General features: G+C 46.2%; 1 protein-coding gene across 1 annotated transcript in view; it reads left to right on the top strand.

Moving 5' to 3' along the window:
- LOC137425664 (metabotropic glutamate receptor 8) overlaps positions 1-16,040 on the top strand; it is a 574,551-nt gene that overhangs the window by 164,985 nt on the left and 393,526 nt on the right. The window contains exon 3 of the mRNA XM_078776933.1: positions 5,602-5,818. Coding sequence (XP_078633059.1) covers positions 5,602-5,818 — 217 coding nt within the window. The remainder of the gene's footprint in view (positions 1-5,601; positions 5,819-16,040) is intronic.

Raw genomic sequence — 16,040 nt, 5'->3', positions numbered from 1 at the left:
GAGGAACTCGCCCGGCACCCGCAGCGGTTGCCCGAAGACCAACTCCGCCGCGGATGCGCGCAGGTCCTCCTTGGGCGCCGTCCGGAGGCCCAGCAGGACCCAGGGGAGCATGTCGACCCAGCCGCCATCGCGGAGGGTGGCCCGGAGCGCGGCCTTCAATGAGCGGTGAAATCGCTCACACAGGCCGTTAGCCTGGGGGTGGTAGGCCGTGGTTCAGTGCAGCCGGACCCCGAGCCCCTGCGCGACCGCACCCCAGAGCTCCGAGGTGAACTGGGGGCCGCGGTCGGACGAGATGTCTGAGGGGGCACCGAACCGGGCGACCCAGGTGGCGATGAAAGCCTGCGCGACGTCCGCCGCCGTCGTCGACGCCAAGGGCACGGCCTCCGGCCACCAGGTGGTGCGGTCCACCATGGTGAGGACGTGGGTGAAACCCCACGAGGGGGGCAGAGGTCCCACCAGGTCCACGTGGACGTGGTCAAACCGGCGTTCCGGCACCGTAAATGGGGCCAACGGGGCCTGGGTGTGCCGGTGCACCTTGGCGCGCTGGCACGCGAGGCACATCCTGGCCCAGCCGCGGACGGCCTTCCGGAGGCCATGCCAGACGAATTTGTCGGCGATCAATCTTTGGGAGGCCCTCGTGCCCGGGGATGGCGTCAAACACCTGGTGCTGCCAGCACGATGGGGCGAGGCCGCCCGAGGGAGACGTCGCACAAGAGGGCCGCGCCCGTGCCGTCGAACGGCACCTTGGTGACGCGGAGGCCTGTGACGGTGGTCTGCAAGGCCTGGACGTCGGGGTCAGCGGCCTGGTCCGCTGCCATCCGGGCATAGTCGATACCGAGGTGGACTGCGTGGGCGACGGCCCGGGAAAGGCAATCCGCCACCGGGTTGTCCTTCCCCCTCACGTGCCGGATGTCCGTCGTGTACTCGGACACGGCCGAGAGGTGACGCTGCTGCCGGGCCGACCATGGCTCGGTGACCTTGCCCATTGCGAAAACCAGCGGCTTGTGGTCGACGAAGGCCGTGAACGCACGGCCCTCGAGCAGATGGCGGAAGTGCCTGACCGCCAAGTGAAGCCCGAGCAACTCGCGGTCGAAGGTACTGTAACGGCATTCGGGCGGGCGAAGCTGCCGGCTAAAGAATGCCAGTGGTTGCCAAGCTCCACGCACCCATTGCTCGTGCACCACGCCCACCGCGTAGTCCGAGGCGTCGGTGGTGAGGGCGATCGGCGCATCGGGCGCCGGGTGCGCGAGCATGGTGGCGTTAGCCAAGGCGAGCTTCGCGCCCATGAACGCCGCGTCCATCTGCTCGGTCCAGGTGACGTCGCCTTTGCCCGGCTTACCTCGGAGAGCTTCGTGCAGGGGGCGCAGGAGCTGGGCGATACGGGGCAGGAACCGATGGTAAAAGTTCACCATGCCCAGGAACTCCTGCAGCCCCCTGATCGTGCGGGGGCGCGGAAACCCCTTCACCGCCTCCACCTTGGCCGGCAGGGGGACGGCTCCGTGCCTGGTGACGCGGTGCCCCAGAAAATCGAGTTCGGCAACGCCGAACCGGCACTTTGCGGGGTTCACAATCAGGCCATGCTGGCCCAGGCGTTCGAAGAGCGTGCGGAGGTGGTGTAGGTGCTCTTCGCGGGACGCGCTGGCGACGAGGATATCGTCCAGGTAGACGTATACAAAAGCCAAGTCGCGCAGGACGCTGTCCATCAGCCGCTGGAACGCCTGAGCCGCATTCTTCAGACCGAAGGGCATCCGCAGGAATTTGAAGAGTCCGAACGGCGTGATGACCGCCGTCTTCGGGACGTCCTCCGGGCTGACGGGGACCTGATGGTAACCGCGTATGAGGTCCACCTTCGAGAAGAAGGACATGCCCGCCAAATGGGCGGAAAAGTCCTGAATGTGGGGGACGGGGTAGCGGTCGGGGGTGGTGGCGTCATTGAGACGGCGATAGTCCCCGCACGGTCGCCATCCCCCGCCGGGCTTCGGCACGATGTGCAGCGGCAACGCCCAAGCACTCTCCGAGCGCCGAACAATGCCGAGTCGCTCCAGGGTAGCGAACTCCGCTTTTGCTACCGCCAGCTTCGTCGGCTCGAGGCGGCGTGCCCGGGCGTAGACCGGTGGCCCGACGGTGGGGATGTGATGGGCCACCCCGTGCTTGACGGCCCCCGCCGAGAAGGTGGGCCGCGTGAGGGCCGGGAAGCCGGCGAGGAGGCGGGTGAATTCGTCCGCTGCCGGAAGCGTACAGAAACGTGGCCGGAACCGAACCGTTCGGCAAGCCGCTTGGCCAGCCGCTCGGTGAGCCGCTCAGTGGGCTGCTCGACGAGCTGGGCAGCGCACAAGCGAGCGAGCTGATCGTCTCGGCCTGGACAAGACGTCTGTGCTTTACGTCGACCAGGAGCCCATTTGCGCACAGGAAGTCCACGCCAAGCAATGCCATGGGCACGTCGGCGGTGACGAATGACCATCGGAAAACCTGCCCTCGAACCGCAGAGAGAGGCAGCGTTTTCCGTACGCGTCCCGTTTGCGCCAAGCAGCGCGGGGCCCCCGCCCGCGGCGTGCTTGTCCGACGTACCGGCAGGAACGACACTCACCTGCGCTCCTGTGTCGCACAGGTAACGGCGCCCGGATAAGGTGTCCGTGATGAACAGCAGGCTGTTCGAACGGCCGGTGCTCATTGCCACTATCGAGCGCCGGCCCGGGCGTTTCCCGACCTGTCGAAGGAGCATGGCGGATGACACTGTCGAGCCTCGTGGCCGAACCTGGCGTGGAACCGGCACCAGGTGGTGGAGCTGGAGGAGCACGGCTGGCTCCGCCAGGCCAGTGGAGCCGGCGGTTTTCCCCGCAATGGCGGTTTTCGCCACGGCGGTGGGCGGGGCGTGGCGGCGGCCACGAGGTGCGTATCAGCATGCTGTGTATGCTGTGGAAGCTGATGCTGTGGATCAGCATCGGCCTCGGGATCCACGAGGTGGGCCGTACCGACTCTCGCCCGCGTGTCCGAAGCCGCGAAGTACCTGTCCGCCTCGGCGGCCAATGCTCGGGGTTCCGTTAGCACGGTCCCGGCCAACGCGAGGCGTACCTGTGCTGGAAGTTGGCGACAGAAAAGCGCCCGGAATAGAGAACCAGGGGCTTCGTCGCCCAACAGTGACAGTATATGGTCCATTCGGACCGACGGGCGCGTGTCGCCGAGCTCGGGGAGATCCAGGAGGCGGTCGGCCCGTGCGTCCTCCGTGAGGCCGAACGTGGCTAGGAGCAGCCGCTTGAGTGCCTCGTACTTGTGGCCGTCCGGTGGGTGGCGAAGGACGGACACAACTCGAGCGGCCGTGCCGGGCCCGAGGGAGGCGACGACGTGGCAGTAGCGCGTGTCGTCGTCGGTGAGGCGCCGAAGCTGACACTGGGCTTCGGCTTGGACGAACCAAACTTCGGCCTGGGCCTTCCAAAATTCGGGAAGTTTAACCGACATCGCGTTGTTGGCCATGGCAATGGCGTCGTGTTTGGAAGGATCGCTACGGCAGAGCCAACGTCGAGGGTCACCAGTAAAGCGCGGTGTTACGCACGCCACTTGTATGCAAGGAGGAAGCGGACAACGCGGTAATTTGTAAGAGTCTTTATTCAAGAGCTCACTGTAACACTCCGCTGCTCAGGGCTGCGCGCCCCGTGTATATCGTGAGGCCACGCCTCTCTCCCGGGCGTGGCCCACCCCCACTTGGCGTGCGGGGTGATGTCACCACGTCAGTGCTTTCGTGTCCGCCACATCGTCATGATTTTTGATCTGATTATATTTCCTTCACTGGAATTCTGTTTACTTTTTGTTTGCTTTTCCCCCTACTAGGGCATGCCCGTACGTGGGTGCCCGTTCCTTGCCAAAAAAAAAAAAAAACGCTACCCGTACGCTCTACCCCGCCCGTACGCCCGTACGCCCGTAAACAAAAAAAACAACGCTCTTCGCTTCCGCCCTTCGCTCTGGGAGAAATAATGCGCATAAGAAATCGAGAAATTATTATTTTCTCCGGAAGAAATCGAATTACGAACCGTAATGGCGCACGCGCTCGGCTCGGCTCGCTCTCACATCGGCCACACCTACGCAACAACGCGTTCTGTGATTGGCTGCCGGAAGTGAAGTCTTCACTGTCCGGAAGGTCGCAAATCGCAGTTACGATGAATCGCAAATTAGTTTTAATTAGTTTTAAAACATAGTTTAACGCCAACATAGTTTGCCAACGTGAAATAAATGAATACGCTCTCAAATGTGCCGTCCGAGGCAGAGTCTGTTCGGCACGTTCGGCACACGTGATAGCTCGCTGCTCTCTGATTGGTTGAATCGTTTTTTGGACATAGCTCGGTAACTACTTGTCCGATTAATATGAAACCTTGAAAAGGCACATCCTCGGGTCCCCAGCAATATACCTGGCAAGTTTAAAGTATATCGGACCCGTGGTTGTCGAGAAACAGCGGTCACAGACATACAAACATACAAACATACATACATACATACATACATACATACACACAGAGATTACTGGAATTATAGATAGATATTTGTAACATCTTTCTCTCTCTCTCTCCCTTCCTATCCCCCTCTCTTTCTCTTTCTCCCTCTCCTCCCTCACTCTATCCCTTCCTCCCTCCCTCCATCTCCCCCTACCTCTCTCTCTCCCTTCCTCTCTCCCCTCCCCTCTCCCTCCTTCCCCCTCCCTCTCTTCATCTCTCTCTCCCCCTCCCTCTCACTCTCTCTCACAAACTCTCTCTCATTTCTCTTCTTATAGTATTTGTAGTTTTGCACTCACCTCCGCAATCGACTCGTATGTTATGAATGCTCGCTTATTTATTTGGTCCATTTCCCCGTGTTCGTGAAGATTATTCGCCCGCAAACCGTTGATAATTTGTGACAGAAAGTGGTGCCGATTACGGCCTAATCCGTTTTATTTTATGAAATGTTTAGGGTGCATACGTCACTTTTGACACTGATCCAGGCAGAGTGTTCGGGTAATCTGACGTGACAATGAGAAGCCACAATTAGGTTCGTTCTTCACTCTGTTAATTGAGCTAACTGGGTTTGTGCTCGGTAACACTGATTTATGGATTGATTATGTAACCGTGTTCTTCAGGGATTGTTTGGGGGTTATGTCTGTGGAAGGCCAGCATTTTATAATCCACAGTGACTGTGGTGTGTTCTTTCCTTGCTTTTCTCAAGCCCTCATTGTGACTCAACTCTACTAAATGCACCCCTGAGTTAGGTGTGGTAGAGGGTCAAATGTATGGGATTTCCAGGTGGATGTCACACAATAGATGTGGATATGATGTACATAGTCCGCTTTGTTTCAATCGCCGGTGATTCGCTTGTGGAGGAGGACATGAATTTATATTCGTTCCAAATCAGGACAAATTCCCAAGGCAAATGTAGGTGTTCAAGGGCATGAATCACGAGACATACCTGGGGCCACACACAAAGGTCAACCTGATGCGACTCTGAGGTCGCAGCATCTTTGGGGCGAATCCCCGGGCATTCACACAAATTGGTCCCTTTGTGACTGGCCTTGAAATGTTGATGCGATTAATTTTCTAAAAGCAATCAAACATGTTACCTGAACGCCGTGTCTCTTTACAGATTCCACAGATCAGCTACGCAACCACCGCGCCAGAGCTGAGCGACAACGCTCGCTACGACTTTTTCTCACGCGTCGTTCCGCCGGATTCGTACCAGGCGCAGGCCATGGTGGACGTGGTTCGTGCACTGGGGTGGACTTTTGTGAGCACTCTGGCATCTGAGGGCAGCTACGGTGAAAGCGGGGTCGAGGCGTTCCTGCAGCAAGCACGCAAGGCTGGTGGGTCATCGAAGGATTGAGGGAATGTGTACAGAGGTCACATAGAAGCATGTCTTTGGCCACTGTCTGTGGTATGAGCATTACACTAACGGCCATCTCCCTGTATATGGCATAGTGATGGTTTAAATCCCATATCTTATGCTATTACCATCACCAGAGGACAGGTCATAAGGAAGAAGCCTGTTGATTTTGAGGTCAGAGATCATCTTGAGGTCGGATCTTGAGGTCGGGCGAGAATAAAAAAATTGTTATTTTTTCATCCAATTGACTTGAAAATGAAACGGCAATTGCATAGTGCATCATCAAATTGGGAAACCAACTATTTTTTAAGGTCAAAAGGTCAAAGGTCAACTTAAAGTTAAACTTCTGAAATCATCAATTTTCGTCTGAAAAATCATAATTTTTTATCCGATTGACTTGGCAAATTAAACAGCAATTGCATAGTGCATCAAATTGGGAAACCAACGATTTTTAAGGTCAAAAGGTCAAAGGTCAACTCAAAGTTAAACTTCTAAAATCATCAATTTTCATCTGAAAAATCATAATTTTTCATCCGATTGACTTGCAAATTAAACATCAATTGCATAGTGCATCAATTTGGGAAACCAACGATTTTTTAAGGTCAAAAGGTCAAAGGTCAACTCAAAGTTAAACTTCTAAAATCATCAATTTTCATCTGAAAAATCATAATTTTTCATCCGATTGACTTGCAAATTAAACAGCAATTGCATAGTGCATCATCAAATTGGGAAACCAACTATTTTTTAAGGTCAAAAGGTCAAAGGTCAACTCAAAGTTAAACTTCTAAAATCATCAATTTTCATCTGAAAAGTCATAATTTTTCATCCGATTGACTTGGCAAATTAAACAGCAATTGCATAGTGCATCATCAAATTGGGAAACCAACTATTTTTTAAGGTCAAAAGGTCAAAGGTCAATTCAAAGTTAAACTTCTAAAATCATCAATTTTCATCTGAAAAATCATAATTTTTCATCCGATTGACTTGCAAATTAAACAGCAATTGCAAAGTGCATCACTGAATTGGGAAAGCTACTATTTTTGAGGTCAAAAGGTCAAAGATCAACTCATGGTCGGATTTCTAATATCAATTGTCATCTGGAAAACCATCAATTTTGATCCGGTTGAACCGAGCTTTGACCAAGATTGTCAATTTTTATTTTAATGAAATGGACAATTTGATGTATCTGTGGCAACTTTTTATTTTGGGGAGGGGTGGATTGTGCAAGTATCGTGCTCTGCGTGACATCTTTCTTGTTTGTTTGTCTGTTTGTCCGCACAGAATGTGAGTATGCTTTTCTCTGGAACCATTGGTCCGATTGTCAAGATTTTTTCAACAAAGAACCGTCTCCTGTATACCTAAAATGATAATTATGACATCATAGGTCACATGATATGGGTGCCAGCTTGAAAAAACCGAAAAACTTTGCACGTCTATGTCTCCGAAACTACTTCATGAAAAAAATTGAAACATGGCTCAATGTCAAGTACTCCCCATGGGGAGTAACATATGTTAATGATGTCATAGGTTCCTTCATTATGACATCATAAATCGACAAGTAGAACGCTTGATCCACGCTCGGTATGACATGAGTATGAAATTTCTCGAGCATTATCTACGGAAAAATGGTATTGGAGAATGAAATTGATAATGTCATCGGCCATGTGATTCAGCAGCCATGTTGGATTGAACATAAATCTACGTCATCAATAAACTACTCAAACACAGCAGCTAATAAACGCCACACAAAATACACCACACAAACACGTCCTGGCGAGAGTCTGCAATCTCTGATTGCTCTTTGTTGTTTCATCTTGTGTCCCCTTCCTTATAGGAAGGGCAGCATGCTATTAGGGCAGCATGCACATGATGCAAGGCCTCCTGCTGCATGCATAGGTGTGGTGGTTTGGTCTCATTGCTAGTCTTGAAGATATTTTCAAGTGTTTGTGTGTTTGTACGTTATCCTTTCACGGCTGAACCTTAGGAACAAGAGGGCCAAAATTTTAAGCTACGGCTTTAAGCTTCCACGCATTGGCCTTGTCTTCGGGTTTAAGGCCACCAAAGGCTGCTATAAAGTGTATATTGGGATGTGGGGTCAGGCAATGCTTCCACCGGCCTGCAGGCAAAAGGTAGCCACAATGAGGCCAATAACCCCATACCTTTTTAATGTCCAACACGCCCAGAAAATAACCACGGGAAAAACCCACCCATCCATTCTGCACCCCACTCCTCAATCCCCCACTCATCCAGAAGCCCTGGGTAGCCCCTGCCAGTTCACTAATAACTGAGGAATTTCTCACTATTTCTTTCACAAATGCCAATTAACACAATAAGACACGTTAGCTTGCAAAAAACACAATCATTCTTCCATATAAGTCTGTCTGATTGAATCAAAATTAGCTTGATGTAGGACATTGTGTCACTGCAAAGCAAAGATATATGGTCTTGTTACCTTAACAATAGGGGTCAGTATGTGATTCAACCATATGTGAATAGTATGGAAATTCCTGCCTCTATAGGATATGACAGATGCAAAGAAATGTTGTTGAGAATTCCTTGCGCTGATGATTTTTGACTGTTATTCCCTGTTCAGCTGCTAATGTGAGGCGTTGATCACCAGAATCTGCAAAGCAACTAATATTGAGCAAGCAGATAGAACTGTGTCCATCGCTGAGGACAATCTACATTAAACCCTCTCTTTGGTAGATTAGCCTTTGTCATGAAAGGAAGTTGAGAAAAGATTATGAAGGTCCTGATGTTGAAGTTATGGAATGGATGAAAGAAGACTAAAAACAAAACCCTAAAAAAAAACTCAAAGAAGACTAAAAAAAAGACACCAAGTAAGACTAAAAATAAAACTTACTGTTCTTCAAACTATGCAGATGTTATTCAAACAAGATGTATGAGAAGAGCTGATGATTCCTGGACAGATTTCCAGGCGAATATTTGTCAGGAGCAAGCTGTGTCTTTCAATTTGTCCAGCAGTACAGAGGACGCTGCCCACATGGAAACGTGTCATCTGTCGAGCCCTGATAAATCCTGATTTCCAACAGAAAAGGTAGTCTCTAATGTGTTCAAACAACTTCAGGTATGCGAATAAGAAGAAGAAGACAAAATCTCAATGGCATGACTTTAAGATTGCTGTTAATGGAGCAATTGAAGAAACAATTGGATACACAAAGAGGAAGCACCAGCATTGGTTTTGACGAGGATTCAGAAGAAATTGATTGTCTGCTTGATGCCAAGAGAAAATCATTTGTGGAAACGTTAGCAGATCCAACTTCCAACGTTAAGGGGATGAATAAATACTCCAAAGCCAACAATGTGCTCTACGTATCATGCATGAATCTTTCTCCAGATAATTCAGCAGATGGTAACGCACTAGTCAAGGATTATGAAGTGATTATTGGACGGTAGGCTGAACATTTCAGGGATTTCTTGAGTCGCCAGATTCCAGCTGATGAGAAAATCATTGAAGATCTTCCGACACTTCCTCCTATCAATGAACTATCCAAGCAGCCAAACTTCATTGAGATAGTAAGAGTCATCGGAGAGCTAAATAATCACATGTTAGCTGGCCCAGATGGAATTAAGCTGAGGTTTTCGACCTCACCAAGGCCTTCAATACGATCAACCATCCACTGCTATGGAGGCTTCTCTAGAAGTTTGGTTGTACCCCCATGTACATTGCTGCACTCAAATAATTTCACTATAGTATGAAAGGAATAGTTGCAGCTGGTGGTTAAGAATTGGAATCGTTTGATGTTTAAGTTGGCGTGAGGCAAGGCCCCAATCTCAGCCACAAACTTGTTCAACCTGTTTGTAGTTGCTGTCACTCTTCTGCCCTGTCGAAGAAGGAACATCAAAAATGCTGTCCAGATTGAGTACCATCTAGATCCTCGGTGTCCAATAGGACATTGATGCTTGCCAAATTTGTGGTGATCAGGTCACCATATTCACCACATGATACAAAATATATGCGAGATCTTGAGAATTACAGATGTCAAAATGAAATGGATCTTGCATGAACTGAAAAGCGAGCCCGAAACCTCCAAGATCGGAAATGTACTGATCAAATGTACAACAAATCCATTTTCGAATGTACTGATCAGATTCTCCAACTATTTAGCGCTATACAAAATAAATGAATTATTATTATTATTATTATTTCGTATAGCGCTGGTGGTTAACATCAGCATCTTCCGCATCCTGCTGCAAACTTAGTGCGTGAAATCCTGAATCTTCATGTGTGCCAAAAAAAGCTTGAGTTTTGACCGAAATTCTCGCACACACTTTGCCAAATCACAAATCAGCTTGCCGTTTCCCTGAAGTTTCAGGTTCAATTAATTCATTTGGGCGCTGATGTTGGTCAGAAAGCACAAGTCGCATTGCCATGCTTCATCCTCGATCACAGATTAAGTTGCCATCTTTCTTTTCTCGGCAACAAAGCCTTGGATTGGAATGAGCAAGGCAGCAAATTGTTGCAAGACCTTTCCACCACTCAGGCACCGCACATTCGCCAAGTAGATGATTTTGGTGAAATCTGATTGTTTCTTTCAACAGCTCCACAAACTCTCTGGTTGTTGACAGCACTACCACAAATAAAAATTAACGGTTTTGACAACCATATCCATCAAAACCCAATGGTTTTTAGGTTGTAGGTTGTAGACAGCAACTGCTCAGGGTGGTACTACCGTTCTGAGTTAGGAGCGTTAAAGTGGGTCCCGGAACCATCTTACACTCTCCGTATCAGGATTGCTGGTCTTACTTTCTGTCTCACGCAAACTATTGCTACTGAGCTAGCTTCAACCTCTCTTTCTTACAAACAAGCATCATACACTTTTCATCATATACTCTTCTTCTCTTTTATTTAAGGACTCGCCTCGATGAGGGCTATATTGTCCGTGCCTGGAGCCTCCAATATAAAAATATAAAAAATAAAATAAAAATAAACCTTCCAGTGTACCTTTCCAGGCTATTTAGACACAAAAAATTTATTGGTGCAAAATGCAGTGATATGATGCCAAAACATCACCATTAAGGCCAATCACAGTCAGATGCTGCTTCAGCAGACTGACAAATCCAGATTTTCGTCCAATCAACGCAAGTGCATCATCTGGCATAAATGAAGCTAACTTCTTCAAATCCAATTCAAACTTTTCAACACCTTTGAAAACATAAGAAATCTCAATGTCACGAGTGCGTCTTTCAGCCCCGCAAATTGCCAGCATTTATTTGTGAATCTCCATGTCTTTAGACACACAACAAATCCAGAAAACGAGCTGTGTGGTGTCTTGGATGTCACGTGACTCGTCCAAAGCCAGTGCGATTCAAGATTCTGCAGCAAATCTCGCAATCGATGAGCAATCGTCTGGTGACTCACCTGCAGATTTCGAACCTTCTGCAAGATGTCGTTTTTGTCTTTGGGTCACAATTTTTGAGAAAAGTTTCCATAGTTGTATCTCCATCTGAAAACGCTTTGTTTTTCCCCAGCCAGAACCCATGCTGCTTTGTAGCGAGCCAAAGTTACCAGCTCAGATGATGAAAGAAACCGTTTCAAATTCTGCTGCTGATGGATGCATATACGTTCATTATAGATTTGAATATAGAAACTGGACAACGGTCAGATAGATCACTGACATCTGCAGTAGACTAGACGGATTTCTGAGAAATGTGAATGTTCGGTGCATTTTTGGGTAAAAGTTGGGAACCTCACTTTTTAACATAAATAGGGTATGCTGAATTCGATTAACCCGGTTCCCAAGCCGAATTTTGAGGGTTTTTTGAGTTTTGAATAAACTGCTGAAGAACGTGGGCATTGGTGAACTCACAGAGGAGACAATCAAATCTGCAGAAGCGTTCGCCTGCAGAATATATAATGTGCACAGAACAACCTCTGTTGATTCAGCACGACATATGTTGTTCTCCAAGACTGGTCAACCAGAAGCAATGTCACCGACAAGTGATGCTCTCCATTTCCATTTGATGCGAGTACACTATCAAGCCATGGTATGGAGAAATGCTCATTGTGCGATACCTGACCGTCCTGCACCTGTGGAAATGGGATGGAAACGTGGCGATTCAGGAGTAGAGCCTATTCTGATGTCACTGAGTCCAATCCCAGAAAGTTGCCTCGAAATGATTTGTTGTGCATGCCAGAAGCAATGCAAGACTCGACGCTGCAAATGTCGCTATTCAGAGTTGAGGTGCACATCAATGTGTGCTTGTCAGCAACAGAGTGATGATCAGACCCCTTGTATGAATTTGATGTAGTTTGGCAAAACAACATGTGTGACATTCCTGAATGTTTGCGCTTCATGGCCATGTATACTTAATTTTAGAATAAATGGTTGTATGAAACATTGTCTTATTAAAACCATTTCCCATTTTATGGTGTCCCATTTCAATATCAGTTTGAATGTCTCATTCATTATTTCGCCAACCATAATATAGATTAGACGGATTGATGAGAAAAGCCATGTATAAGCTTCTAGGTGCATTTTGGGGGTAAAAGTTGTAAAGTTAAATTAAAAGAGCTGCATGTATATACATAATATATGAGATCTCGCAAGATCTTGTCGGGAAGGTCACGGTTTTTCGAAGCTGTCCACGATCTTCACGCACGCCCGAAGTTAAGTAATTGTTCACAATTGTATTTTTGTCGAAACTGTATTTATCTTACGTCTGTGTACCTATAGTGTGTCCCTCGGCAGATTCTCGATGTTAATCTTTCATACCTGTATAAAATAGTCGAGTATTTCGTGCCGCGTTATTTGCGGCCTAGTTCTTGAAGCTTCCTACCTTCCTACCTTGAAGCCTTTCTTTTCTCTCAGCGGTCGATTGTGGTCCTTCTACTCTCGTTCTCTCAGTTTTTTCCCAGTCTTTTCACCCCATACTTCCTTGTTTAAAATCTTAACTCAAAAAAAACAAAAAAACAAAAATATTTCCTTCTTTGTTCTTTTCGTTTGTTCGTTCTTCAACCACGTGTTCCACCCCCATTTCACCCCCATTCCCCAGATAGTTTTCACTGTTCAAATTAAAAATGTTTAAACTTTCTCCTGAAGTTTTCCTTTTTGCCCTGTTCACGTGACTCGTGGTTGTCCCTCGAGGTCCTCTCCCCGTTGGTATTTTTGTGAATATAAGATTGTTCTTCACGGTTCTGTTTAAATATGTTTAAACTTTCCCCTGCAGTGTTTTATTCAGTGGTATATCACAACACGCTGTTTTTCTTCCTATTTAAAAGGCTCTTTTCAATTTCCTCTTCAACTCATTCCACTTCAAAAAAAAAATTCAATCTCTTGTAATTCTTCCTCACTACATGCTCTAAATTCACATTCATTCCACCCGCTCCTCTATCGTTCTTAAACGGACCGCTAACTTGAAAATCACAATAAACCCAATTTGATATAAATGTTCGTCGTTCATTAATCATCCACTTTCTAAACTCCCCCCTTGCCCCTCCCCTCCAAATCTCCCCCCTTGCCCCTCCCCTCCTAAACTCCCCCCTCACCCCTCCCCTTCAAAACTCCCTCCCAACCCCTCCCCTTAAAATCTCCCTCCCTACTATCCCTCTCCAATTCCCCCCCTTTCCCCCCTCCTCCTCAAAGCTGCCTCCTCCCCACTTCATCTCCCTTCTATCTCATAGCCCCACCTCCCCCAACCTTCTACTTTCCTCTTCCCCCCCTCAAACAACCCCTCACTGTGCCTCACCCCATCACCATCAAACCTTTCGTCCTCCTCATCCTTCCCTTTCCTGTAACTCTACTGTAATCTCTGACACACTATCGACAGCTCTCCCTACCTCCCCCTCTCATCCTTCATCTGACCCGACCCCTCTGCTCCCCTGTCCTGCACCCGATGCTCCTCCTCTCTCCTCATTAACGGTATTGACCTCAAACATCCGGGGCCTTCGCTCAAACCTGATTGATCTATCCATTCAGGTTGCTTCTGACAATCCAGACTTGATCTGCTTAACAGAAACTTTCCTCCGTCAGGATGTCTCTGATTCCATAATATCTCTTACTGGATACTCCCTAGTAGTGTAATAATGTTGCTTCTGGGACACCTCCGTTTAACATGGGAAATCCCTATCTAATGTCATTTACCCCCTTGTCTTTTTCAAAAATCATAAACACCTCTATTTCTCCCACCCTCATCTTTATGAACCTTTTGTCTGTAGTACCTATCCTTAATGTTGTTCATTAGACCACTCAAACACTACAAATATTTGTTTTCTCTTATAGACCTATCATCCTTCTTCTACATATCATCTGGCAGATTAATCTTTGACCCACTCAAACATTGACCCATTCACTTCCATATTAATTCTTTCCCTCCCTCATTGCCCCTAAAGACCTATATTTCTCTCACCCTGTTCTTTACGAACCTTCTAACCTTTTGACATGTTATCCTTATTCATTAGACCACTTAAACACCTGTGATCCTTCTGACCTTATGGACCTTTTAACCTTTTACTCTTAATATCATCTGGTGAATATAACCCACTCAAACATCGATCCGACAAATATTTGTTTATGTGTGGGAAATAATTTAATTCTCTTGCCACTCTCTTCACCATCTAATATATTAACAAAAAATATGTTTGAGTTTGGTTCTTTATTAAGATATTTTAACTGAGCTAAGATAAAATGGTAAACCTCCCTCAATGTTCTTGTTTGAGCACCTCCAGTGCCACATACCATTTTAAAATTAAAGTATATATTTTCCTGACAACCATCAAAGTTTTCCGTCCACTCAAAAATATTTCCATCTTTTTTACCCAATTCACCGGTATTTAAATTAATTCTCTTATTTGTTTTGTGAATTTTTTTACCAGTTGCCTTTTCAATTATACCTATTTGATATTTTTCACATTCATTATGTTTTCCATTTATATACCAAGGTTGATTACACCTCCACTCTTTAGTCTGGTTGATACTTGGTTCTATCATTTATATAATAGTAAAAAAGGCGGCGGTAGCCCGTTAAAATCCCCAACCCCCCCCCCCCCCCTTTTTAACTTATCACTTATATATATCTTATCACTTATATATATCTTATCACTTATGTATATCTTATCACTTATATATATCTTATCACTTATATATATATATCTTATCACTTATATACTTATATAACCATAAGGGAGACTATCAATTCCATTTTCTAAAATAAACCTCTTATCATCAAAAGCCCCCAATGCTTTCTTATTTATCTCTTCTGAATATAATTGATGTTTATAACTTCTTATTCCATTAATCTTTCTAAACTCTTCTTTCTTTGTTGTTAAACAGTTATAATAATCCTTAAAGTTTATTGTTTCTTTAATAACATTTTTCTTTACACCTTTTAACTTCTTATCAGTCTTTTCAACGTTATTCACAATGTATTTATAAGCATAAGCCTTTGACCTCAATCCCACAAATTCACTCATAACATTTCCTCCTAATTCATCCTTGAACTTTCCAATCACCTTTTTATTTTTAGAAGAGAACAACTCACTCTCTGGACTGTAATTACTCGTGTCATAGATATTAATGTCTCTTTTCATGTCTGAATAAACATCGTTGGTATTAATTTTCAAAATAAAACTATCTGTATCCATATAAAGTAGATTAACATCATTTTGATATTTCTTCCTCAAGTTATTATAAAAGTAATCATACATTAATGACTTTGATAAATCAAGAATTGTTGTTCCAATATAAATAGGTTTGTTCATTTCAATACTCTCTTTAATCAAATGGATCGCACAAAAGTTCTCAGTAAAGACCTCAGCTCGAGTAAAACTCGGTCTATTAATTAATTTTGATGCTTGTTCCCAAGATGTTGATAGTCTGATATTTTGTCTTTTCCTCACATTCTCCATAGTCTTACCAAAGACCGCATTATTCATCAATTTATAAAAGTCTTTCTCAAAATCTGTTTTTGACTCTGTTCTTCTTTGTGTATTAAAATCAATGTACCCCTTTAACCAATGACTTTGATTGAACTTTAGAACCCTATGGATCTTCTCTACTCTTAGACCTTTTGATAAATATTGTCGCAAATTTCTTTGGTGTAGAACATAATTTTTCTTGTTATATAATGTAGTAAGTAATTTTTCTGTTGATTCACCTATATCAAACGATCGTTGATAATCACTCAACCATTCTTTCTTTGGACTTGCTTTCTCACAAGCAAATGGGAGATCTTTGTGTAGG

The sequence above is a fragment of the Myxine glutinosa genome, chromosome 4, assembly GCF_964187855.1.
Source record: "Myxine glutinosa chromosome 4, kmMyxGlut1.1, whole genome shotgun sequence".
Classification (NCBI taxonomy): domain Eukaryota; kingdom Metazoa; phylum Chordata; class Myxini; order Myxiniformes; family Myxinidae; genus Myxine; species Myxine glutinosa.
The sequence above is the reverse complement of the archived record's forward strand: the minus strand, read 5'-3'. Positions and strand labels throughout refer to the sequence as shown.